Source organism: Linepithema humile, chromosome 1 (assembly GCF_040581485.1).
Source record: "Linepithema humile isolate Giens D197 chromosome 1, Lhum_UNIL_v1.0, whole genome shotgun sequence".
Taxonomy (NCBI): Eukaryota; Metazoa; Arthropoda; class Insecta; order Hymenoptera; family Formicidae; genus Linepithema; species Linepithema humile.
This window is the reverse complement of record NC_090128.1, coordinates 7,168,879-7,196,698: the sequence shown is the minus strand read 5'-3', so window position 1 is coordinate 7,196,698 and position 27,820 is coordinate 7,168,879. Positions and strand designations below refer to the sequence as shown.

At 32.8% G+C, this 27,820-nt stretch overlaps 2 protein-coding genes across 10 annotated transcripts in view; one reads left to right on the top strand and one right to left on the bottom strand.

Moving 5' to 3' along the window:
- The window catches only part of LOC105679718 (uncharacterized), a 143,770-nt gene that overhangs the window by 55,713 nt on the left and 60,237 nt on the right, over positions 1-27,820 (bottom strand). For 6 of the 7 annotated variants that reach the window (XR_001101885.2, XM_012379919.2, XM_012379918.2 and 3 more), the window contains exon 4: positions 17,327-17,391. The gene's annotated coding sequence lies outside the window, so the exon portion shown is untranslated. Of the gene's footprint in view, positions 1-16,226; positions 16,889-17,326; positions 17,392-27,820 lie in introns of those variants that run through there. The other variant, XM_012379924.2, reaches the window with a different exon arrangement.
- LOC105679715 (adenylate cyclase type 6) overlaps positions 1-27,820 on the top strand; it is a 94,449-nt gene that overhangs the window by 42,730 nt on the left and 23,899 nt on the right. For all 3 annotated transcript variants that reach the window (XM_067361138.1, XM_012379910.2, XM_067361139.1), the window contains exon 7: positions 27,318-27,467. In XM_067361138.1, coding sequence (XP_067217239.1) covers positions 27,318-27,467 — 150 coding nt within the window. The remainder of the gene's footprint in view (positions 1-27,317; positions 27,468-27,820) is intronic.

Sequence of the window (27,820 nt, the reverse complement as noted above, 5' to 3'; positions counted from 1 at the left end):
ACAGATCGTTATAGAAACGATTAGAGCGCATGAAGTACATGATATAATACTCGACGACTACGCACGTATCTATTTATTAACAACGTACAAAGCGGGCACAAATGCCTGAAATGGGATGTGTTGTTCGCAAATAGCCGACGAACTGAATTCGGAATCTAATTAGAACGGATCTCGATCCACTTCAATGTTTGCCGGAGCGCGTTTCGGCACAGTATTAATCCCATTTCGATATCGAGTGTAACGTAAGTGTTCGTGAGTTATTTGCGTCTGTTCAGTTTTCTTTACTTCTACAAATAAAAGAAAAGAATGAAAGAATGAATAATAAAATTAAAAAATAAGAAGCAAGCTTTTAAAAAGACGGCATAAACAGACTACTCCCTGTAGACTATAATTTAATTAATTTTATAATAGAATTATAATTAGAAAAAATAGAACTATAATTAGAAAAAAATTATATATAAATATAGAACATTAGATATATAAATTACGTAATAATTCTAAATAATTTCTCAAAAAGAAGTTTGATATTAATTTAATGATAACTATACTTAAAAAATAAAAAAAAGAAATAAAGAACAAACAGATCAGACATCAAATAGCAATTGGAAAATTCATGTGTTGTTAGAATTGTATTCATTGCAAATTTTATTAGTTTTTTATTTATTAAATAAGCATTTTTATTAGAGAATCAAAAATCAGAAAATATTGGAAAGCCGCCTTGATATAAAATAAGAAAATAAATCTATGCAACGAAGAAATTAAAGGAAATAAAATGCCGATTTTGTTCATTATTAATTCTCATAAAAAAAGTTTGGTTTTATTGGATCTCCATTCAAGTGAACGTTTCCGTCCATCAAGTTTTCTGCCGGAATTCTCTTTACTCACGCTCTATTTAAGTTTTACTACGAAAACTCAGGATCCCGAGAGGAGACGTAATTAAGAAAATACCAAGACCGCGCTCTTGTCGCTTCCTGTTTTCAAGATTATTCGCTTTTAAAGAATAACATTTCTGTGCAAATAAGACAAGTTTATGATATCTAAAGCAATACGGTGTTAATAAAAAGTCAGAACGCTACATTTTTGTACATAATTATAAAATTGCTCTAGTCATTAAGCCATTAATATGGATTGCATTAATCATATATAACAAATACTTTGTAAAATCCATAATTAATATATAAAGCTAGTAAATTATCCATATACAATATTTAATATTAAACATTTTTTACACATAAGACATTATTTAATATTTTTTAATAAATAAATGCACAAAAATGTAACTATCCCAAAAAATGTGTAACTTAAATCACTTTTATAATTATAGAGAACAAATTGCGCGAAAGGAACAGCTTTCAGAATTATAAATAATGCAGAAAATATAGAAATAAATCAAATTCAAAATGCAACATTTAAACAGAGCTAGCAAAAGTTGATAATTTGGACAAAGTGAATATTATGTAACGTATCGTGTATCGTAATTTCTTTCAAATGTAATTTCCACTAAAATCTGCGCCCCATATATTAATAATTTATCTAGCTTGTCATTTTCGCATTCAGAAGAGTAATATCATACTGGTTTCATCAGCCGAACACGCGCCATGTTCCACAAAATAAACCGTAACTGCTTTTCGCGCGTGCAATACATATGACGTGACTGAGATCATTAAAGGTTCGGTAGAGCTTATGCTTTCAGATAAACCGTGTCGCGCCTCATATAAAAAGAATAGCCTCATATAGAAAGATAGCTTTTTAGTCATTAAAAAGCGTTTCAGAACCATTTAAAGCGACGCAAGTGAAAAGAATCACCCGTTTTTGCGCAGAGTTCCTACCGCTGACGCGGTTAATTAACCGACTTCAGTGACAAAATCACATGCAAAAAAAGCTTTAAAATATTAATGCAAAGAATCAAATCGGTCCTATCTTTTTTCTGAAAGATGTCAAGCTATTATTAATTAGTTTAGCATAAACACTCATTTTCCAGAAAAAAATATGTGTTCATTTAACTTTACAAATTTTTGTCATTTTACTTTTTTTAACATTAATCGGTAAAAAGTTACGTTAAAATTTGTGCATTAAATTTTTACAAAAAGAAGTAATGACAAAAATAACATTCTCAATTCAATGTCTGCTCGACTGCTTTATCAATTTTGTGAAATGTTTATAATAATCGTTTTTGCTTAAAAATTAACTCGGTGTTACTAACATAAGTTTCCAACCGGCGGATGGGTCAAATACACGGCAGGACCTAAGCTTATGGCGGCGGAAACGCCGGCTTTAAACACGCGAAAACCTAACAATAAGAGTCCGAAACTTGTGGAAGAAATGCAAGCTGTCTAAAATGAAATGAAAGAAACCGATAGTTAAACCGATAGCTAAACCAACAGCTTCCGAAACTTTGAACATCGTCGAGTACGCTACACAACGGCTTATTAAGAATCTAGGATGCTCGTAAACCGACCCGTACAGCAAACAATTTGATCCCTTGAGATGAAAAACCACAGGGTAGTAGAGCCAAGAGTCGACCATCAAACTGTAAAAATTTCAGCAAAGTCGACAACAATAAAACATCTACGCAGACAAGACATTGTTCTTTTGAATCGTTAAACTTACTTTTGGCGGGAGAGACAAAAGAGAGAGAGAGTTGTGACATGAAATTGATCGTTCGATAAATCGTAAAATGCAAAAGAAATCTATATATTTTAAAAAATGACTTTGATAGCCTGAATAATCCTATCAAAAATAAATTTACCATAAAATCCATGCTATGGCAAAAGGAACAAAAAGTTGTTAAAATTAAATTAAAAGCATAGTAGGCTTTATTACTGTTTGTGATTTACGCTCCCTACAAAGTTCCCTTGTAAAAAGTACTTTAATTAATTGCTTTTTCTTAATTGGTTTCTTAAGCTAAAATGTAAATCACAATGTGAATTGTTTATAATGAAGATGAGACGATGTAATGAAATATATTGCATGAATTACTCTTATTACTATAATTTTAATCCTTCAAGTTGCAACTTTAGCGCGTTTTTCGCTTAACTCGTGCTAGGATAAATTGAAAGATAGCAACTGGCTCTATATTAATCAGCTTACTGTGTAAGCCACTTGATCATTCCAGGACAGCATCACATCTACTTACGAGATTATAACTATTAATAACGCGACATTAATCAAATACTCTTTCGTGTTTCATATTATTATTTTGCATCCACCTGTGTAAATGTATATTCAACAATATTATATTATACAATTATATTAACGATATGATATTATATATAAAGTATATAAGTCGTTTTAACAATAAATGTTCTAAAATGTTTTACAACGTAGTTTGCAAAATATTATTTTTACGAATTATCATTCAAGTGTGGAAATTATTTACCATAAAATTGAGCTGTTACTAAAAAAAATTCAATTTTTAGCAAAAATGTATTGTCGTGAAAAGTGAAAAAAACATGAAGAATTCATTTTTTCATTAATTAAAAATGCAATGCTATTTTTCAGCAACAAGTTAACAATTTTCGATCGATTTATCTGAAACTTTTAAAGAACATCCGTTGACATATGTATTTTCGGCATTAATGATCTTATTACTTAGAGTCAGAGTTAGAGTAGCGCGTGATAGGCTTAGTAAACTTGTTGCCGAGACCTGTCCGATAAGAGCGAAACTCAACAACCACCCTCAAACGGGTCGTCCTTTGAACACTATTCGTAACGGAGATGCAGTGGTCGAAAGACGCCGCCGCCTGCACTAATGGAGGCGGACATCACGTTCTAGGTTTGGCGATTGCATCGCCTGTTCCGCCTTTGGAATTCAGCTCTTAGTTTCGGTGAACCGCATCTCCGCGAGCTTGTTTCGGATAATTGTTGCTTTTCAATAGGGCTTCGTCGGAAGACCCGATACCGGATGATTAACGTCGCTGTTGTAGAGAAATCCTTGTACAGGCTTTTAACTGACCTATTTTATGTTTCGGACATAATGCGTTGTATGTATTTTCAAATAAGAATTCCATTTACGTCTGCCAAATTTTTTAAAGAAATAAACAGCCAATTTTTAAATTTTTTATGCAAATTATTAATCAAAATTGGGCAATAATTAACCTGAAAGTTTTTTAATCAATATTTGCATGGAATGGATATATTTTACATCTAATTTGCAAAGTGCTGTCTGTTATAATACATAAAATAGATATGAGGTAACATTCTTTACTGTTGAAATTTCTGCAAGGATATACCACTCATGTGCATCGCGCAATGCATTCTAGTTACCTGAATATCTTTTATATCATCATTTTTCGTAAAAGTTCTACTTCGTCGCTGGCGAATCCTTATCGCAGCCATTCGAACCTTGCAACCATCGCGTATTGGCAACTTTTTTTTACGATTCGTAAGGGAGCTAACAACGATCGCACGTGCAAATCTTTTCCGCAATGCACTTACGACAACCATTCCTTTTTACGATATACCGGATTTAATACTAGGCAACTTCTATATCGATAATTTTACACGCGCAAGTTATCAAAGTTATTTTTTCTCCTCATATTTATGAAAATACAGAATTACATAATATCAAGTAAAGTTCGAAACAGGTCTACGAGAAATCTCGTTTGCCTCACGACGCTCGCTCACTTGCTTGCTTGCGGTATAATTAGTACTTAATTAACTCGGGAACACAACACGAAGTTTCTTAATTTTTATCTCTACTTTCCGAGAGGATTTACTGTCGACAGCCAGACCACTCAGCACACAAACTGTCAATAATTACTTTTATCGTAAATCGGATACAATAAACAAATAATAAAAAACCTTGTTAAAAAGATTTTATCTTGTTTTTGTTATTACTAAGTTAGAATTTTTACAACGGTAGTATTTCATGTTTATGCTTTGCATATTTAGCGCAGAAACCTCTATTAGGGCTAAAATAATGCATTTATGTCGATGGAAATCGAACCTATTATTCGATGCATTCGCGTCGATAATCATCCCGTTTGTAATACCTCAATTTTCTATATGAATTCGCGGATATGCGATCAATAACCATTTCGTTAATCCGAACGAGTGCGCGCTTGAGAAAATTCTAGATTCACATCGAATGCTTTTATACATATTTTTGCAAAAGAATTTTCACAAAACAGTCAAAATAACGAGCCGAAGAAGAGACCCTCGAACATGTATATTAGTTTTATATTTTCGAATATTCATCGTATGGACAAAAAGCATCACTTGAAATCGCATTTATTCGTACAACCAAGCGCACATTGAATTTTAATGTTTACAATTGCAATAGCAAACGGCATTTTTCAAATAAACAACACGAAAAAAAAAATTTGAAATAAAAAAATTAATTAAATAACATTGAAAAAATAAAATAAACGCAATAAAAGTTTTCAAAATGCAGAGGCAAATTTTACTTAAAGAATAATCACGAAAAGATTAGCAAATGGAATCATTGTTTACCACGTAATGTAACCTCATGTAGCAATGTTATTTCCTCGGGTTTATTCTTATCCATCTATCAAGTTCGTACAAAAAATATTCTTCCTTACGCTCATCATTAGGCGTAACACGTATTGGATCGCGTATTTTTTTAAGCACAGAAAATCCACCTAGCATGTCCCCCTAGTAGACGTAGACAGGTGGATTCTCGTAAATAACGGCTTTACTTTGTCGCCCCCGCGACAAGAAGGTAGCCAAAAGATGTTTTATTCAAAGCGTCGGTGTCACACGATATTTTCATATTGATGACAGAGCGTTGAATTACGTCAACAAGATTTCTTGAATGATTTATGAACGATTCTACAGATCAAAAAGAATCGCAAATAGATAGTCACAAAATAATATTTCAAAATAAAAAACTTCAAACAGCTGACAGAAATTATAACAACAGCGTGATAGTACATTATTTTTATATATTATATTGTACATCATCGAATATTCGAAAGGGGAAAGCTGAGAGGATAGAACAATTGTTATCACCAAGTTTCATTCAATTAGAGACAGTAAAATAATGTTTCCATTTTAGCAAGCACATTAGTAACGTTTATTGATACATTTGTTTTGACGCAAAATTGCGGAGCGTGATTAAATTTCTCCGTATAAATAAAATCAATCGTTTATATAGAGAATTAAAGCGAGGCAACCTGTTCTAGAAACCTCATACCCGCAACAAGACGCGCCATTTCTCCGCGTAATTATGACACAGAATGCAACATTTGCAGCGGTTTATTCCGTATTCGTTTGTCGGCAACACTCGACTGCGATCAATCGGCACCGGAGTTCGCGACATAAGTGCCTCTTTGTAGCGCGAAATCGCTTTGGCCGCGTGCCCGTACATGGAGATGCGCCGTGCTTAATCGACCGGAAATGCGAAAAGAGAACCGCGACAATTCGTGATATTGTACAGCTGTCGTTTATTTGTGGAACGGAGGGGCGACTCAGCGTGGAAATAAAGATAGCGGAAGTGCAAAGCAGTCTATAGACAACGTGGATGGCTGTCGTTTATTCATGAATATTGAAAGAAAATGTCGCAACGCGCGGAAATGAAGCAAAAAGAACACGCTAAAAAGGGGAACAAAAGAATGATAAACTTTATCTTCTCTTCGATGCAGATATAGAACATCTTCAGCGGTCATTATTTGATATTATAAAATATAGTGAAATATTTTTAAAAAGTCATTTACGTTTAAGCTCCTCAATGGTCTTAAAATTTTTCTTTAAATTTTGTAAGACGTATAAAAATAGCTCGAAAATATATTAAGCAATCGCAAGTGAAAAATGTTCAAACGTGTCTTACTGTAATGAAAAAGAAACTACACTTTGTAGTTTCTTGTCGTTCACTAATAATAAGATAAAATATAGTGTAAATATTTCTTATTGGAGTCATATTTACTTCTAATTTTCTTTATAAATTATCTAACTTGCCGCACTTATCAAATATAAAACTAATATATTAAGATTATTTCTGAACCATACCTGCAATACTACTTATCTATATATACGATCGATACATCTACGTACATACATATCAGAAGTTTGTGTTAAAATTTTTCTGCATTGACGAAGAGTTATTCAAACAGTTTTCGAAAACCAGATTATTCAATATTAAATATATCGAACTAAAAAGTTTGAAAAAGAATTAGAGGAAATATTTTAGTATAAAAGAGAATTCCATCAAAACAATATCAATATATCTTCCATAAAATACAAGTTTCATAAACAATGATATGTATAAATTTTGAAATAAGTTAAGAGAAAAAGCTAAACACTTCGCCGTAGGAAAGAGAGAAAAATAAATGGTGATAATGGGCGTAGAAAAAGCGACAAAGAAAAGCTTTTTACAAAGTTCGTATACTCTTCTAAGTAATTCTTATTCCATGTTACTCGACGTGCCTTATAAATATGCGTATTGACATAGAGAGAAAAGAAAACGGAAAAGATAAAGCAGAGATGGAATTTAAATCACACGCCTTCGTTTATGTAATAAATATAATAAAAACTAAGAAAATATACATTTTGTAAAAAAATTATATTGATATAAACATTTTGATAAATCTCTAATTGCACAGTTCAAATATTGTAAATTTATTACTTCAGACAGATACACGCACGAGTGAATCTGACAAACTCAAAACACGCGTTTTCCATTTTTCCTCGTGATGAACGCAATACCGTGTTCAATTTCCAGCGATTTCGGTAATCACGCGACGGCAACGGCGGAAATGCGCGGCGATTTTCCATGAAAAACGGATATTATCGCGGAATACGAACGAGGCTACAATTTTAATCAAAAAAACTGTGAAATAAATTGCGAAAAATTCGATATGAAGATTCGTCGATGTTCGCATAACTTCCACGTCGGCGAAAACAAATCGAACAGCGGTTCGAAATCGAATGGCGCTCTCTGCTGAAAAAAAAACGATAAAAGAATCCTCGCAAAATAAAATGCAAAATATTGATGTGAAAATAAAGAGAAAAAAGTAAAACACATAAGCCCTAAACAAAAAATGACACGTTTGATAACAGATCACATAAGTTGAATCGTTTAACAAACAATTTCTATAAACCCCAACATTTTCGCATATGTTTAGCGGATTTTCCACTCCACTTTATCTCTCGTATCTTTTTACAAACTAAATGCGCTTTCTTCGTTTGACCTAACAATCTGCTTGATTCGTTATCATTGCATTAATTAATGTAAAATGAATTAATTGTTGAGCTTCTTCAATTAAAAATCTGTAATTTCACGGGAAAATCTCGGATCATGATGGCAAACAAAACTTCCATCTTTTCATCAGCGCTGAATAAAGTAGTAGTAGTAGTAGTAGTAGTACTAGTATTTTCGCGTGATTGCCGCGAAATCCAAGCGTCTTTCACGAACGATGATGACGTGCTCGATCAATCACACTCGATCTTCGACATCGGATCGGACAGAGTCACGAAAACGACCTACATACATCAAATCGTCGCGAACGATTCAAGCGTTTCGCATATTACGAAGATATTTTCCAATCATCAAGAAACTTAGAACAAGCGCTTGTTTTCACAATTTTTTTTCTACAGCATCTTTTTCTTTCATATAAAATATTATGTTTGACAAGCAAAATCTTTTCTTCAAACCTTATATTTTACAATGTATTTTTCACGGCACGTTCCAGTATACTCCTTGAATACTAAAAGTGTTAGAAATACACAGTTCTTCCTTCTTATAAGAAGGACACCGGCGGCGAGCTCACAGACGTCATTTTTCATGTCTACTTACGTGTCTAATAAGCAAAGTAAAAAGGTTTTCTGAGAACTAAGCTTATTACGTATTTTACTACCTCTTATGGGGAACGATGGCCTCATCTTGGCCATAATTTTTTTCGCTTATTTCGCTCTGAAAGAGTTTACGATGAAACGAAGGAGCAGTCCGATGTCGACCCTTATCTTGGCCACCCACCCAACAATCTTTTCCACTCCAAAAGTATAATGCGACTTCGTCGTCATGGGTAAACCTGCGACGATCTCCGGTGAGACCGAGGATCATTCCGAAGGGTCGACCTGTGTTGTATCTTAATAGCCGCGGTGGTTATCGATTTTATTACTAAAATAATTCGGCCCGAATATAGCCTACAGTGTAAACTACCTGAGTTGTGACGTCACCTCAACGCAAATAGCTATCGCATTGCTCCGACATGTCGGTTTTGAATAAAGATAAATAGTTGGTGTTGGCAAAGAGATCGTAAGGATGATATTCCTCAATTGAAACGAGTTGCATCGAATTGAATGAAATGAAATAATGGAGAGTCTGATCGCTGACGCGACAGTAACTGTATCTCATTCAAATGTAGGAAATGAAGTAATAGCAACAATAGCAATCATAGCAATAACGATACAAATTGTTACTTAGTATTCTGTAATACATTCTATTAAAAGATATTAATAGTTTAGGAATGATTTATCTTATAGCAAGAAATCTGAGTAACATTAGCACTTTCAAAACGTTCCTTCATAATTAATTTATGCAAAAAGTTATTTCAAACATTTACTCTTGCTTAAAATTACATTAAAGACTATTATCAAATTTTAGGATTAATGTAGTATTTCACAGGTAACACTGTACAGTTTATTCTTGTGTGCCCGTGGAACTTTAATCTATCTTGACGCAATGCAGTCTTTATAACAACTGCACGTGTATTCGAGTTTCGAAGCTTTATCTGAAGGATACACGTCTGGACTCGAGAGCTATGCGTAATAGTAAATAGAAAAATAATCAGATGTCTCGGTCGAATAATCTTGTAAATTACAATGTCTGTTACGCGTCAGATGCACAATAACCGCGCCTTCGTGGTAGGAATTCAGGCGTTTGCCTTCTTTCAAACTGATTTCCGCGATAATAACTATGCAAAAGAGCCTTATTTCGCGGCGAGATTAGGTTAACGCGAACGGTTATGCGCTTTTCGTGCGGGTTGCACAAAGTGCAACGCCGATGTGAATCACGTCGGAGCATCGACGGTGAGAATACGCACAGAGAGTACGCGTGTATATAATAACTGTGTGTGTGTGTGTGTATGTGTGTTTCTGTACACGTATGCGTTTAGGGGCGGAAAAAGCAGCAAAAAGCTTTGTCGTCGCTGTCATGGTTGCGTCCGGGATTTCGCTAGATAATACGCAACGAAGGCGCCAGGGTTGCTCTTTCGTTCAAATCGCGGAACGGGACGACGCAATGAGGTTAATAGAAAGAAGAGCGCCCTGAGCGCGAACACCTTGTCCCACCGCATTTCCATCTCACGGGATTACCATCGATTCTCGTACAATCGGTCGCTCGCAAAAAAAAAAAAAAAAAAGACAGCGAAGGGTCAATTCAACTATCGTTCGTGGGAAATGGTATTAGAAGATTTTTTTAGCTCGCTGCAGCGTTCTGCAATTCCTGATAAATTAAGTTCGCTTTGTGCTATTCATTTGCTTCCGCGCAATATAAAGTTCCATAAAAACTACCATGTTACACGCATTAGCACTTTAGTTTTATTTTTTATAGTTTTCCATGCTTATACGTCTCTGAGGTATTTACTTGAGAAAAATACGAAGAAATTGCGCGAAATCGCATCGATTTAATTTATCTAATTGCCTAAAGATTGAATGAAAGCGCGAAGAGCCTGCCATTTCGATATGGAAAAGTTCGTTTCATCCTTTGGATATTTGCTTTCATACTTTCAAATTAAAAGAGAACAGTGCGAGCACAACAATACAAAGACATAAATCTTTAATCTAATTAGCTAATTTAAACGTTGCAAGCAAACTGCACACAAAATTCTAAACTTCAATCAAATAAATAGACAGTTCTTTGTCTAGTTCTCTTTCATTTATAAATTGTAAAAAATCCTATATAAATAATTTTCTGTATAAATAAATAAAAGCAAATAATTGATATTTTGCAATGGTTTAAAACTGATTTTTTGCGATGTTTCATAAATAAATTTATTTAGATAGATTTGCTCGTCAGATTTTATCCTCCCTAACAAAAATATCCAGTAAAATGCAACATTATCCATGCGATGGGAGTTCCACGATAAATCATCGTTTTGCAAGAACTAAACCGAGTACCACGATGGAAATTGATTGCGCAAAGTAGATGGTAATTAACATGCCGAGCGTATATTTGCGCGCGTTATCAGTTACATGTAAAAGCATACACGCACGAAATAACGCATTTCCGAACCGATGATGCCGCGAGCACAAGCACAGATGCTCGAATAGAAATGCAAGAACAAAGGGACCGAATAAAGCAGTCCGCGAAAAGGCTGCCGTTTCAATGCGGGAACGTTCGTTTCGCCGTTTGTGCACTCGCTTTTATTATTTCCAGATTGAATGAGAACAATGCGACGCGCGGCTATACAAAGACACAAAATCTTATTTCGTCACTGCACATAAAATGTTATGCGGATTAATAATCCCGCGAGAGATGCGTCAACGAACGCGCACTGTTAATCGTCCGGAAAAGAATAGCGAACGCGCTTGTAACGTTAATGGCCCATTTCACCGACGTTAGTTGACTTTAATCTTCGTTTAATCGCACTCCCCGCTTTTTTTCTGAAACTACGGTTGGAGAGAAACGAAGGATAGATTAAAATACGGTTACAATTAAGTATGACGTTGATTGTCTCTCGTAAGCACAATATCGTTACGAAATCCACGTAGCTCTTTCTTTGCGTTATATGCTTCGGGCGCCCTTTAAACTTCAAAGAACATTCCGGAAGTTCATGATTTTGCAGGCTTTTTTTCCAAGTTCACTCTTTAGTCCGCGAACGTGAACTTCCATAATGACCACGTTCGTGATTTACGCACGTTTAATTAGAATATCTGAGAAAGCTCGGCGGAACTTTGACGCGGGTTTCGTCTAAGGTACGCCACGGGGCTTTCTTGACGTCGTTGATCGTTGATTTATATTTTCAATGAGGTCGAGAGCTAGTACCTGCGGAAGTCGACGTAAACAGGATGAGAAGTTTCGTCATAAAACGTGACGAGATAAATTCCACGCTGATAAAAAAGAATTGCTCGAAATAAAATCGACTCTTCTTCGGCGGAGCATCCTTTTATTTATACGTTTTTTATTTATACGTTATTTATTTATACGTTTTTTAATGCGCGCATTATTTCATACAATTTTCGCGACGGAAACTGATAATTTTATTGCGCATTTTGTTATATTTAAACGATAAAATACAGCTGACTAATTTGCCGCATACAAAAAACGAATATGTATCTCTATTTTATACGAATTTTTTAAACTGTCTGTTAATAATTTTTTTAAATTTCCGAACTAAATAGTAATAATTTTTCAACGATATCTATAATAACAAACAATTTTATTAACTGAATATGTAACAAAGTATCTTTCTTAACAATAATGTATTTCTTTCATTATTTAAAAACTTTTGACTATCGATGCTAAACGGATTTCTCAGTAAAAATCAAATGTATCATGCTTAAAGAAACAAAGTCACGCCTTTGACTGCACGCCACGTTTAGAACGCTGTATAGTAATATGCAAACGTGGTGTGTTACGTGCATAATCTACGTAACCGCAATGAATGCGGCTTTAAATTTTCATTGCCGTAAATTACATGCCTTCTTTTTCTTTGCTGTTCCATGTTTACCTTATTGCTCTCTTCTGCTGAATTTTAATCAACTTTCAATTAACGTAATGAAAAAGAGTTATATGTACTACTGTGATGATTAAGTTAAATCGTGTTGCAATTATGTTCAGTGTAAATTATATTAACATATCAAAAAAATAATAGTACTTTTAAATAAGCATTAAAAATATAAAACTGCAACTCGCCACAAAAAAACCATATTTTGTGAAAATATAAGAAGAAATCGTGTAGATAAAATTATTATAAACGTTAAGGAAGAGCTAGAAACTAACGAATCATAAATGCTTTAAAATTAACGGAAGAAGAGTTCTTTAAGAATTTTATATTAATAATTCTAGAGAAGTTCCACTTGTTGCAGGACTTGAGATGCAATTTACGCCTTGGTTGCATCTCATCAAGAACATTTTACATCTGAATGCATTTTTAGCTATAATTAAAACGTTTCCGTATTCATCAACCATTAGACTTATAAAGCATCGCTAAAGCTTGTGATTCATAATTTACTATTTTTTTTAAATACTGAATTAATCTGCAAATACATTTTACATATTATATGGTATTCCGCGGTACGGAATACCGATTTCAAATTCTAGAAGAAGTCGAATGCATAAATGTTAGAAGTTTTATCGTTCCGCGAGTGCGCGATAGAAAAAACACATTATTCAACGGCGCACTTTAAAAGCAGTTCAAACGCGGCAACGATCCCAATGCGCAAATAAAAATCTTTGTTTTCTAATACCGCGGCCACAAAATAAATTCTGTGTGTTAATATATTAATTAACACGAGAGCACTACATGTGTCGACGGAAGTTACGAGCGGAACAAAAGCGATGTCGTACGACTCGATCTATTTACGAATTATAATCGCTCCCTATCGAAGTTCGTCGTGCACTGCATTCGATCGAGTGAAAACGTGTCGTTTCTATAAGCGGCTAAATTGGCAGATGTTAATAAATCAGATTCCAGTCGAAAAATCACGACTTCATTATCAACTTCTTTTGCAACGAATACGCGTTTTTGTACTGTGCGAAGCAACTAGATCGACAATTTTTAATGAGACAATGAATTGAGTACGAGATTGTAGAAAGTCTTTTAGTTTGTCTTAGTTTATTCGTTATGATAAGCGCGCAAGTTTATTGTGACAATAAAAACCGATAGTATTTATGCTAACAAATTTCTATGTGATTAATATTTCCTGTGTCGAATAATAATGCTAAAACCATATTAGTTTAGCCAAAGTAACTATTAATTTAGAATAAGGTTGTGGCTTTTAATTGGTAAAGCTACAGATTGGAGTTCATTAAAAGCTATCAATTAAAAAATTACACACACCATAAAACTAAATAAAGATCACATTTCGACGACGTCGATAAAGAAAGATTGAGATTTGCGATTTCTTAAGTCCAGTGCAAGTACTCCTTTAATTACGACACAATATCGTAACGAGGAACCCGATCGCTCAATGGCTCAGGATCAGGTTTTTTTCTCGTAAAATCGCGACTCCGCCAGAAGATTTCAAGGAAACAAAGACCAAGAAGATAAAAATGGAATGGAATGGCACGATCAAACGACATTGAGATAATGGCGCTCTTTATAAAAGAAATGCCTCAAGATTATTTTTCTCCTACAAAATCGAACAGAAATTAATTATAAGATACAAAACGACTTAATAAATTTAAATTATAATAAATGTAGTTGATTTTAATTATTAATTTGCGAAAATTTTATATTATGTAGTCTAAAAAAGAAATTAAGGAAATAATACTGAAAGTAATACTTAATAAAAATGGAATTTATAATTATAATATACTTATTAAAATTAATTCAAAATAAATAATTAAAAAATTAATCAATTCTGCAATTTGCAATGTATTTGCAATTACTGGATATCAATGCCCTATGCAATAAACTATGATAATTTAATCACAGACGCATCATTTTTAAAAAAATTTCTGTTTCTCATACAACATTCTCAAATTAAAACAATTGTCTATCCTCGACTCCGACGAAAATTTGAGTTACCGCAGTTCTAGCAAATCGTAATAAATGACGGTGAGCACGTATACTCATTTTAAGAGCGAAACGTGAGCAGGAATCGAAAGATAATGCTACGTCTCACGATGATCACGTGCGCTAGACGAATCGACCGAATGCATCTCTCGACTAGTAAGTTTCTACGAAAACGGAAGTCGCGTGGGTGCTCAGCGGTGAAGAGTACACGAAGGCGGAAAGGAAGAAAAAAGGCAAATCAATATTTCTTCCACGCTCGGGAGAACACTTCGACTCCCGTGTCGATGCGGCTGCCAATCTGGCGACAAAGTTCGAATAAAACTTTAACAACGCGAACGTAAAACTCAACACCGAACGTTGTTTAATTGCAATACGCATGACTGCTACCTCGCCATTAACTCGACGATTATCGCGAGTGATTTTTCATGAAATCTAAATAATCACGTCTTTTTCTTGAATCTCGACACGGTTTAAAGTTCGATATATGAAGCCTGTATCTTTAGTTAAATATAAGATATATATGTGAGTTTTGTCGATATCAATGAATAAATTTTTACACTAACAACTCTTACATATGCAGAAACGTGTTTAAATATTGATAACAAAAAATCGTAAAAAAATTCTTAAATACAAGATTAAAGTATTGGTAAATAATTGTTGACTATTATTAAATATTACTTATAATTAGTATACTTATTCATTGATACTTTTCGATTTTTTGAAGAAATTATTTACTTCAAAAAATGTTTTTCTTACTTTTAATCGTACACGAGAAATTGTTTATTTGCATATTTCACAACATAACCCAGAAACTATTATTAGTTAAACAAATAACAATGATATCACGTTAATAGTATTAAGTGTTTGGTTTGCTGCTCACAAACGGATATTATATAAAGTGGATGAGTAAATACTGATGGTCAATTAATGTTTATTTCGTAACTATTAATTGGGTCAGATTGACCACATTTATGTCAATGCATTCAATAATAATAATTCTATATTTTCTCCTATCTACAGTTAAAAAGTCACAGTCAGTCACAGTCAAGTCAGTACAGTTAAAAATAAATTCAGTGCAATTTTTAATAGAATAAAAAAATATAACAATGTAATATGTGAGTATACGCTTGTTATTCTTGTATCAATCATTTGCACATAAATAAAATAATATTAAAAAATGTGAAAAAATACAAATAAAATGTATACATCTCACTTCTGGTATGCTTCTGACATTCTTAAAATAATTTTGTGGTCATATTACTAACAAATATTTTATAAACAGTGATTTAATTAATAATTTTATAAATAATGATTTATGTAGCAAGTATTTTTCAATAATGCATTACATAAAAAAAACCAGGATTATTAATATACCACCGTACAAATCATTTCGCAGTATGTCTAAATCTAGTACAGGTATGGTCAATTTTGGCTCTGAAGCCGCAACGAACCGCATAAATTATATAGATCCTCCATCTTCGCGAGACAAAAAAAAAGAGGGAAGCATTGCAGTTCCGGAGCCGAAGTTAACCATGCCTAATCTAGTATATAATTAATAATAATGATTAGATAGTACAAACTCACCGGTTGTCGTTCCGCTGGTTTTTTGCCGTCGGATGATCCATTGCGTTTTTTGTCCCAGACTTCGATTCTTCATGAAGATAAGTCGATGACACTCGCGGTATTTAAAAATTTATAATCGTTCAATACTTTTACTCGGCACTTACAAATTTTGTATGTTCGCGACGATAGTTATTCATCGACATAACGTTTGCGTTTGCGTTTACACTTGCGACACTCAACCTTGAATTAACGATGTTTTCGCGACGTTATCATCCGATACACTTTTTCGATACTAGCAAAATTCGTGTGTTATTATTCTGTCTAGCGGACACAGACGTATGAAAAGCCAATCTTTATAAAGACGTCCCTCGAAGAAAGAATCTTGAAGCTTCCTATAGTAACTTATGATTCACATATTGAAATATTGATCATTATCATTCACGAAGTAATTACTTTCAAAGTAATTGACGACAATAACCCGTGAAGACGCATAAATTGTTAGAGATGATCACACGAAAGAATTATGTCATCAAATTCAAGAAAAAAACATTAATGATCACGATTGCGTGTAATAATCATTGATTAAATACGGATTCTTTTAAATTGAAAATTTACGTAACTATAATATAATCGGAGCAGTTATCCAATATTCAATTTCAAAACAAATTTACTTGATTTCTTTTCCTTTTCTTTCGATACGCAATAAAAATATCACGAGCGCGCTCGGTATCTCCGTCTTAAAGCACGGCAGACGCGATACTGCTGTTTAAGGTTAGATACGCACGGTGTTTGCAACTAGATGTTTTCGTCTTTCCAATTCCGAGAATCTGTCGACGATTGTTTTTGTCGTAAACGCTCAGTAAACACAACGTTCGAACTATACGCATCGCTATGTCTATTCTAGCTATGTCTAGCTAATCTTAGAAATATGTTATGTTTTTATATCTCTTTCTTTCGCTGGAGAGTCAAAGTATATTTCATGTACAGATATAATGCCGTAAATACAAATATACTATTAAAAAACGATTTGTACGGGAGATTTTTAGTTGTTCAATTAAGAAGTGAGATGTATACAGTCGAAATTAATGCAAAATTGATTATTATTGCGTAGACTCACTCACCGATCGTCGTTCCGCTGCTTCTGTGCCGTTTGCCCCATCGATTTCATCTCATGTCTCCATTCCATCTGTAAACAATATAAATATTAAGGATTTAATGTTGCAGAGAGGTGAAAAAGAATTATAACACTATTTTACGTCAGAAAATATAATCTAGTCGTATTACAATACTATGCTTCTATCTCCGGTTTCCGTTATACGCGATAGATAATACCTTGAAATTGCATACATAACGCGAAAAATACGTGACGCCTTGCGTCACGTGACAATGACGTGAGCGCGATTTTTCAAAAACTGCGCTTCATCCGTCGGCATATATACAATGAATGTTCTGCCATGAAGATGGCAACATGTCTGCTTGCATCAGATTCATCGATAACTTTGATGGATTATTCACTGTAAAAATATTTTACGTCGAAAACGTGTTTTGTTATGAAGCAAACCTGCACAGTGGCGATAACGAAATTTAAGTATTATAAAAAATTGAAAAAATTTTTAAACGCTACAAAACGATTTTGTTTGATGCAGAAAAAAGATTTATAATAATATCCTCTAATTAATCTAAGTTATTATTATATATTATATTTCTCACTGTAAAACATTCACATAAAAATAACATTTTTTTCACTGAATTTGTATGAAAATTTACTTTCATAGAAAATTTTAATTTTAATTGTAATTTTAACAAAATCTTACTAGAGTTTTACTATACAAATTTAATGGATTTGCATATAAGATGACAAACATTACCACTATCATTTTTATTTTTGCAATGTACTAATCGCATAAAACAATTTTGGACGTCTGCCTGGCTAGCCCCCCCCCCCCCCACTTTGTGCAAATTCAATAAAAAAATTATACAATTATACATTAATTATGCGCTCACTAAATCTATATGATTATCTCTTATTTCGCTTCAAGAGGGAAGTCCCTAAGAGTTGCAGTACATAAATCAAAATCATCTGCATATAATAGCGCATAATTAGCGCATAAATCTAGCGTATTTGTTTCTTGACATTATTTATTATTAATGAGTGGGGGGGGGGGCTTAATGGCTGTCCACTCAGCCCCCTCCACAAAAAAAATTTTTTTTGCTAAACTAAAAAAGCGCATAAATCAAAATCATCTGCATATAACAGCGCATAATTAGCGCATAAATCCTGCACATTTGCTTTTCGATGTTATTTGTTATTAATGAGTGAGGAGGCTCACTGGCTGTCCATTCAATTCCTACAAAAAAAATTTCTTTTGCTAAACTAAAAGAATGCAAAATTTTTTCTTTTAGATTTAATAAGCGTATAATTAGTGCATAATTATATAATTTTTTAATAGTATTTGTACAAAATGAGGGAGTTAGCTAGGCAGACGTCGATTTTGGTGGGTACTCAACCAAATAAAAAGCACTTACGCTGAAATGCACCAAAAATAGCTTAATGTAAAAAATTTAAACGTGTTGTTGCTAGTAAATCCACGTGTCATGTTCTATATCATCACATCAAAAACAACTCCAGATAAAATAAAGTATCACGTTAAAGCAAATACACATAAAAACAGAGAAATTTTTTGCAATATTAACGTAAGTTTCAATAGTAAAATATAAATCTAACTGTGCTTCTTTCCATAAATAATTCATGCTTTATTTCGTACCCTAATTGAAGACAGCATTTTTAAAAAGAAGAGATTTTCTTCGCTTTAAATATTAATTTCTTAACAGCAGAATTGCATTATATGAAAATATATTGATATTTCATAAGATACATTATTTTTTTTTTGGATTTGCCATTCATATTACGAGTCGTTTTTAAGATATAAATTGAGCAAAAGAATATAGCAATATTAAATATTCTCAACATATTGTTTTTTGTAATTACTGATGGATTTTATGTTTTAATCTATTAACTGCATAATGTCTTAATTTAAGTAACACAAAAATTAAATAGTTTTCAACGCCGTTATCAAAGTAAGTACTGTTGCATACAATATACTTATACGTATACTACGAAGTGCTATCAATTTCTTTAATAAATGTTATATGTATTTAATAAAGAAAGTATACGGAGCGTTAAGATAACCTCATGTACTCGTTCAACTTAAGAAACAAGTTTTTATTTCTTTAAGTTCAAAATTCGTATCTCGAATTTTTGACTAATTTCACTTTTTCTGTTATTATGTTAGTATTTTTACTTTTTTTTATGTGTATTAATTTTTTTAAATAATCCCAAAAACTTTTTATTTATTTACAACTTAAAATTATTTTAAATTCAAAGTTCGACAATTTAATCGGAATATGTTATAAATAAACAGTTTGTCTCCTGTAAAATTTGGATTTTTTAAATTTTGGATTTAACGTATTGATATATATATTAAAACAACACGGTTTCGATAAGTATACTAGTATTCCGACAAGCGCATGTACGTGGCATATTTTTATTTTTAAAAAGGTAAATACGACAAGCGAATATCTCTCAGTAGTAAAGATACGAGTATGCATGACTGAGCTGCACTCAGGTTCGAGTAGTAGAGACCTGAATATAGAGTGACAAGTTACAACAGTTTGTGTGCTCTCTCGCATCTCTCACAATTCGCATTTGATTCTCCAGTCGTATAGTAGAAGTCTTTCATAAAACTTTTATCGTTAGACACTTGGAATATTTTCGACTTGTAAGTTAGAAAAGATCGGATCGAGGCAATTTTTCGCTTGCAGCAGCTACGCTAATGTTATTGCTACGATAAACGTGTTACGATAAATGTGCTACGATAAAAACGTAAAATAATAAAATTAATCCAGTATTATATATCTATTTTTAAATATACGAGTATCTATTAATAATAATTTATTTATATTGTATTTTATGTCCAAAAATTTAAAATTATTCTATCAATTTTTCCGCTTAAAATTATAGATTTTTACTCAATACCCCATTCATGTTACAAATAATAAATATTAAAAACAAAATTCATTAAAATGTGCAGATTGTCGAGATTTCGGACAATGTCTGACTAGGGCAATGAAAAACTATAAATTCACGATTCGAAAGATGGGAAAAACAGTGGAACGAGGACGGTGGAAAAAGATCGTGACCCGTGCGGCAAGCACAAATCGGAAAATTCAATTGGCGTTTGAAGTCAAGACGATTCTCTGCTCTGGTAGAAACAGGAAATATATGATCGAATGAGAGAATCTCATGAAAACTACAAGGAAAGGTATACAGGGTGTTTCAAACCAACTGTATCATCCGTAACAGATTTCTGATATGATATGGTCTCCATGATCTCAGAAATCTGCTATTAATGAGTGATATGGTTGGTCTGAGACACCTTGTATATACATTCGATTTGACCGGAAGATCCGTGTCTCTATCTGTCTCATTCGTTCATAAATCCTATTGAACTCGTAATTGGATACGATCTGCCACAAGATGGCGAAACTCTCATCAATTTCTGCGAATTATCAAACTCATTGTTATAATACGCAAAATATATCAAGTATGCCATTATGTTGAAGTTCTGTAAACAGTGCCGAGAAATGAGATGTCATTTAATGCAAATTAATCTGTGAAGGGAATCATTTATAGAGTTCTTTCATCATGTCAGCTTTAAATGACAATATAAAAACAGCATAATAAAGATTTAATGATGATTCTTAATAAATATAAATTATGCTAATATTTTTTACAACAATGTTTTAAATTACTGGAACAATACAGGCGCGCGCTACGCGCGCGCACTTCTTGTGTTAATTTAATAATTATGAAATCTAAATATTTTAATAAATTTTTTTTATTTTAAATAACCTTCGCTCTCAATCTATCAAACTATCAGAATAATCGCGATAACCAATCAGCGTCGCGGAAAAGCATCAACAATACTTTCGATACATTCAAGTATCGATCTTTCATGCCTTTTTTAAGAGTGGATCGAGTGATTCTTATGAGATGATTATGAGGTATAAGCTTATTAATTATTAAATTATTAAATATGATAATATCATTATTACAATTATTAAATATTACGTCAGAAAATGTGTAATACAAATAATATCGATAAAGTTTATATATTTTTAATTAACATAGCATATTGATATATATGGTCTGTTCTTTATAGCTGAACTGGCTGCACTAGTTCAAAATTTATCTTTCTCCTTCCAATGTGGAGTAAAATATTTTTTTGATTCAAGTAAATAATTTTTTTTATTCAAGTCAATAATTCTTTTGATTTAAGTAAATATTTATTAGAATCAAGTAAATATTTATTTGATTCAGGTAAATATTTTTTTTATTTAAGGAAATAATTTTTTTGATTCAAGTAAATAATTCTTTTGATTTAAGTAAATATTATTAAGAATCAAGTAAATATTTATTAGAATCAAGTAAATATTTATTAGAATCAAGTAAATTATTTTTTTTATTTAAATAAATATTTATTAGAATTAAATAAATATATATTAGAATCAAATAAATATTTATTCAATTCAAGTAAATATTTTTTTTATTCAAGTAATTATTTATTCAATTCAAGTAAATAATTTTTTAGATTCAAGTGAAAATTTACTTGACTAGAACAATATAGGCGCGCGTTACGCGCGCGCACTTATTATGATAATTTAATAATTATAAAAACTAAATATTTTAATTAAATTTTTTAAATTTTAAATAACCGTTAACTAACCTTTGCTCTCAAACTATCAAACTATCTTTCATGCCTTTTTTAAGAGTGGATTGTGTTATTTTAATTTGTATTTATATATCTAATACTACTATTTTATGCTAATTAATTACTGAAAACAAATGTTGACTACATATTAAAAAACGTATTAAAAAATCAATAAAAAGGTTATCTTTTCGTTTGTTAATAATTGCATTTTAATGCAATTAATAACATTATTAATAACTGTATTTTATATTAAAAGATTTTTAAAAAATATAAATATTCTTAAATAAAATAAAAAAGTTTTATATTCTTATTACATTTCTTATTACACCGACAGTGTATGTTGCTGGCTCGTATTAGCCTTGTATTTTTCTGTTTGCTCTAATTTGCTAAAATTATCTGTTCATGTGTGATCAACATTATTGTACACACTATTGTCTTTACTCAAATTCATCGAATAACATGCAATGCTCTTATGAAGGCCGTTATATGAACCTCGTTTGTATTATGTAGTTTGCAAGGCAATCAGCTGATTACGCGCCGTGAAACACGTCTCTTTCTTTTGTTCGACACGCTTTTTAAAATTCTCTTGTGAAATTCGACCTCTATTACAGGACAAACTAGTTGAGGCGCGTTTCTCTCTCAGGACTCCTGGACAAGCGTGTACATATGCGAGGGCTCAGCTTGCCTTCGTATGCTATGCAATATTCAAGAGGGTCTTGTAGAATTCTCTCTCAAATTCGTAACGATCCAACCTGCCGCGGATAACATGGGACGGCCGCGAATCTCTCGAGATCTATGTAACCCTCGAAATAATTAAACCCACCCGCAGATCCGACCTTCGTATGTATCCTGACTTGGCAGAATTCTAATTGACAGGAAGCACTATCATCTACCGTAACCGAAAGCTAGCGACTAAGCCGGATTTTCGTACAATTTTAGTCAAGTGCAGAAATAAATTGTAATAAATGATAAAGTCAATTTTTTATTGATTTTTTATATTAATATGCAATAAGATTGAAATTAAAACAATAATTTTTATTTTTCTATTTGCATTATTGCATAGAAATTTTTAAATGCAAATTTTTAAATGCAAATCTGTATTCGCCAACAAATAAAATCCACATTAATAAAAAATAAGAAAATAAAAAAACTGTGTTTAAGAATTGTCATTAAGCAATATTTTTAAAAAGGTATAATATATAATTATCCTAAATAGATTTTGGATATTATTGCTATTCTTATGTGGTACATAAATATATTATTCTTTGATATAACATCTGATTTCAGAAGAATTATTGCAATATTTTTATCCACTGGATAAAGAACTGTTCGTTTAAAGCTCTGCAAAGCACCGCCGAAAAATGTGACTCGTAAAAAGAAGCGATTTAAAGGGTCCGAGATGACGATCCTACAGGTGGTTGTGAATAAATCCAAGATTATACAAGTTAGTTATACCATCTAAAGCAATTTTGCGCAGGATCTAGTGATTCTCTTTGAAGGTCCATATAGGACGAGAGAGGTCGACCGACCCCTTGGTAGGCGAACCTTCTACGAAGATAGATATCAAAGAGCCGCGCAAGGTACAAGCCACCGTACAAGGTGTCCCGATAATAACTCGATGCTCGGGTTTCATTAGACGGGAAGCCCGTGCACAACAGGGTTGTATCGCCATGCGACGACAACCTCTTCGAAACTCTCTGTAAACTCAATGACTTGTCCCTTTGACAGAACCCTTTGCCTCAAAATTTTCCTGTTTGTCGAAGAACTCCATGAGAAACTTAACATCACATTGTTTCAGAAAATCACGATACTTTGACTTAACATTTGTTAACTGCGCAAGCACATCTTAATATACCGTCCACAGCTAATATTAAAGCCTAAGTAGTGCCCCTAAGTGATGCTTCGTCATGTACCTTCCATCTTAACTAACTTTAATTAATCTGTTAGTTATTGATAACGATAATTGAATAACTATTTATATATTCTAAAAATATATTCTAAAAATACAAATGTAATTTTAAAAAAAACGAAACAAAACTTAAAATATGTTATTCAATCTGTTCATGATTGTATTATTAAAACTAAACATTTATAGAACCATTTTACCTTTTTTTTATTATACATGTAAAATTGTATAACTGTTTTATTACCAATGATACATGCAGGTCATATGTGTCCCTCATCTATTTTAATCTTGAATTTTTTATGAACTCGGCCTTTTGTGGTCTTCTGAAAACATTATAAGCAGGGGAAAAGTTGATATACTCAAGTATCGCTTTGGGACAGCGCACTGTCAATTACTTGTCAAGCAACAAACAGTTAAAATTGCGTGAAGACATGAGTGACCTACGTGGGCAAAGTTCGACTATTAAAAAAAGATATAACTTTTATACCAGTACATAAACTGATTAAACCTGTCTTCTAAATTAAAAAAACAAAGTTTTTTGTGATCTTATCATTTCCCGCAATATACCAGATTCTATGGCGAAGAAAGAGCAGCCACTTACAATCAGTTGAAACACGCAACAACTTTTAAGAGGTCATTTGCACGAGGAAATTCATGGCACGGCAAGCTGTAGGCGTGTCTGTTAGAACACACTGCGATAACAAGTTTCTTCAAGGGCTAAATACATAAGCGAGAGTTTGCCGCAATTAATATTGCTGCGAGATTATTTAAATATTGACCGTTGCGCAAACAAATTTCACGAATGGCGACCGGAAGCAACCTCATATCGCCACGGTCTTCTTTTGCTTCTGCCCAAGCTAGGGCATCGATTTTCGTCATTGAAAAGCCGCCGCCCTCTTAAATACCCATCTCGCCGGCACAGCGTGAAAAAGAAAGTGAGGGACGCCGCTAATCCTCCTCCATTTCACATTGTGCTTATTGGATCGTGTAACGGGAGCACGTTAGGGCTCGGAGTCTAAAAATAAGGGCGATGTCAATCGGTAGCTGAACCCTGCGAGAGATTTACCGAGAACGAAACGCCCCCCGTCCCTATCGCTTCCTATTCGAACTTCCTGAACTGTATGTCGATAAAGGATCTTACATAATATTTTAATCGTAAGCTGGGAAATAAAAACAAAAAAAAGAGAAAGTCAGAGCAAAAAACATATAATCGAAGGAAATAGGACGATTTAACTAAATAATTGCATCACAAGAAATATTTTTATTCATTGTGCGAAAGTTCCTCACCGCCATTATTTGGAGCTCACGAATTTCTTTCAGTAATACTTAAATGCATCATTTAAAGAATTTAAGAAAGCTGAATACTGAAAATTTCCATAACCCCTAGCTAATTGCTGCAATAACAATCATAATAGACACTGCTAAAAAGTATTATAGATTCATGAAAATCTCGCTCCATTTTGTCTGCTTTTCAGACTTGATACGTAATCGCGATCGCGAAAGACCGTTTAGTCATTTCCATTGTTTGAAATTCACAATACGCAATTTGTGCGGCATCGGTTTACGCGGATTTATACGAATTCATCGCTCGATTTTTTTCTTTTTACCTGACAATTCACACTGTGTCTGTTAAAATCTGCAAATGTCGCGAGCAGACCCCGCGTTATGATGCGCAAACCCATCAGGCGTATACTATACATGCATCCTCGCAACTGCAACGTGTGATGCATTCGCGATCGTATTTGTAACACCAGCAAAATCGACCGAATCGTGGGAACACTGCAACGCTACAAAGTTACTCCTACGCGTATAACATAAAGGGCGGAAGCGTTCGTCGATTGCGAGATTCGCATGCATATGCATTCCGTCGGTAGAGCCGAAGGGCCGCCGGAACCAAATGGACTCTGATACGCAAAGGTATTACGCAAGCTGCAAAATAAAAAATCGCTGCACATGTGTAAATCACTGCCGGCTAGTTCAGCCTAAAGCAAAATATTTCAAACAATCCTGATAGTGACAAATGAATTCTAGTTAACAACAAGGAGATAAAAATATTATTTATCGAACTAAGTAACTTCGGGCTATATTATTTTTAATTATACTACAATACACAAATGCGTGCCATGCGTGCGCTAATTTTTCCCGTTATATAATAAAACACTTCTGCTTTTTATATGATAATAAAGATACAAGCTGTCAAACGCAGTTTCAGTGACAACTGATCGGTAATAAACAGCAATAAACAAAATCGTCAACGTAAACGTCACGACAATAACCGCTCGATGACACGATAGTAACGAGCAACGTAAATTGACCATTTAGCAACGTGGAAAAGAGGCCTTGAAAGTAAATAGCATGCCTCTTTAAAAAGTAGGACAATTCAGCATCAATCAGATTTCATTTAATTTAATTAAAAAGGAAAAAGTATTAGAGAAACTGATTTATCTATTATTAACGGATAAACGTGATGTCATGATAATCGCAATATTATAGAATTAACGTCCGTAATCTCATCTTTGTGCCATCACAAAGTTGATCTCTTTCGTTATCTCTATTAGCGCATTTTCCACATCTTTTAACGCTGGCAAAATCTTTCTCCTTCATCTTCCTACTTCAGCTTCTTCCTTTAATCTCCGCCCCTCTCTACATCACTCTTTCTAATCCAGTATTAAACTTTCTCCTCCAAAGTCCCTTTCCTTTCTATGCGATCCTCGGCTTACAGCCACTGATCCAGCATTAAAGCTCTCCTTAGCAGTCTCGTTCTCCGTCTTCGTCCTGCGACACTTGTAATCCATTCATTCATTTTCGCCGCCTCTCATGAACACGCATACAATTCTGTCGTTACAATCGGAAAGAAGCGGTCTGTCGCTTTATGAATTGTTTTCTCTTACAAGGACAGAATTGCATTTCAAACAAATGCATCATAAAATTTTTAAGTAAGCTACTTTCGTTGAAATTAAAAATTAAAAACAAATTAAAATTATTAAAATATTTAACATGTAGAAAAACTTTATAAATTAATCCGTTTATTCTACTTCTAACATCTTAAACATATAATTACCGTAGAATTTTAAATTAGAATTAAAGAATTAAACAAATTGTTTCTCTTCAAAAATTTTTACTAAAAATTTGTTTTTCTAATTCTTTTTTAAAATTAATACTAATGTTTTTAATATAGCACTTTTGGAATATTTAATACAAAAATCCTCAAAGTACGTATTTTCGTTACAAATTTCAGAAAGAGAGATTATACCAACATAAAATTTTCAATGTTCTTTTCATTTGATGCGCTAAGATTATATCTTAATTTCGTTAATGTACGAAGAGGAACGAACTAAAAATAAACGCAGCTTAAAAATATCTTAACACACTAGGGAAATAATCCTTAGATTCAGATGTACACGATCTAACCGTAAAACTTTATTTCTATTTTAGCTGCTAAGCTCTATCGTGGTAGTCGGTGGAACGAATGTAGCTGGTGCACTGACACATCACCCCCGGGAATTGGCGCAAAGACAGGCATTCCTCGAAACTCGACAATGCGTCGAAGCACGTCTGACCACGCAGCGAGAGAATCAGCAACAGGTATGTTGTTGCAAAATATTTATACATACGGGCATTTTAAATATTGCTTAATTAGTATAATAAAAAATTAAAAAATTGAATATATCAATAGAATTAAAAAATTTATAATATTAAAAAAATTAATTGATTTATAAAATCGTGATATTTTAAAAAGAATTTTTGACTACCTCATTTTATTTAAAAAATTAAGAAAAAAAGTATGCAATTGACATTTAATAAATATAGCACACAATATAATTACTAAAAAACATTAAATTAAATAAATAATATTAAATATTAAATAAATATTAAATATTAAATAATATTAAAATTAAATTAATTGTTTTATCTAAAAATTTTGAAGTGCCTATAAG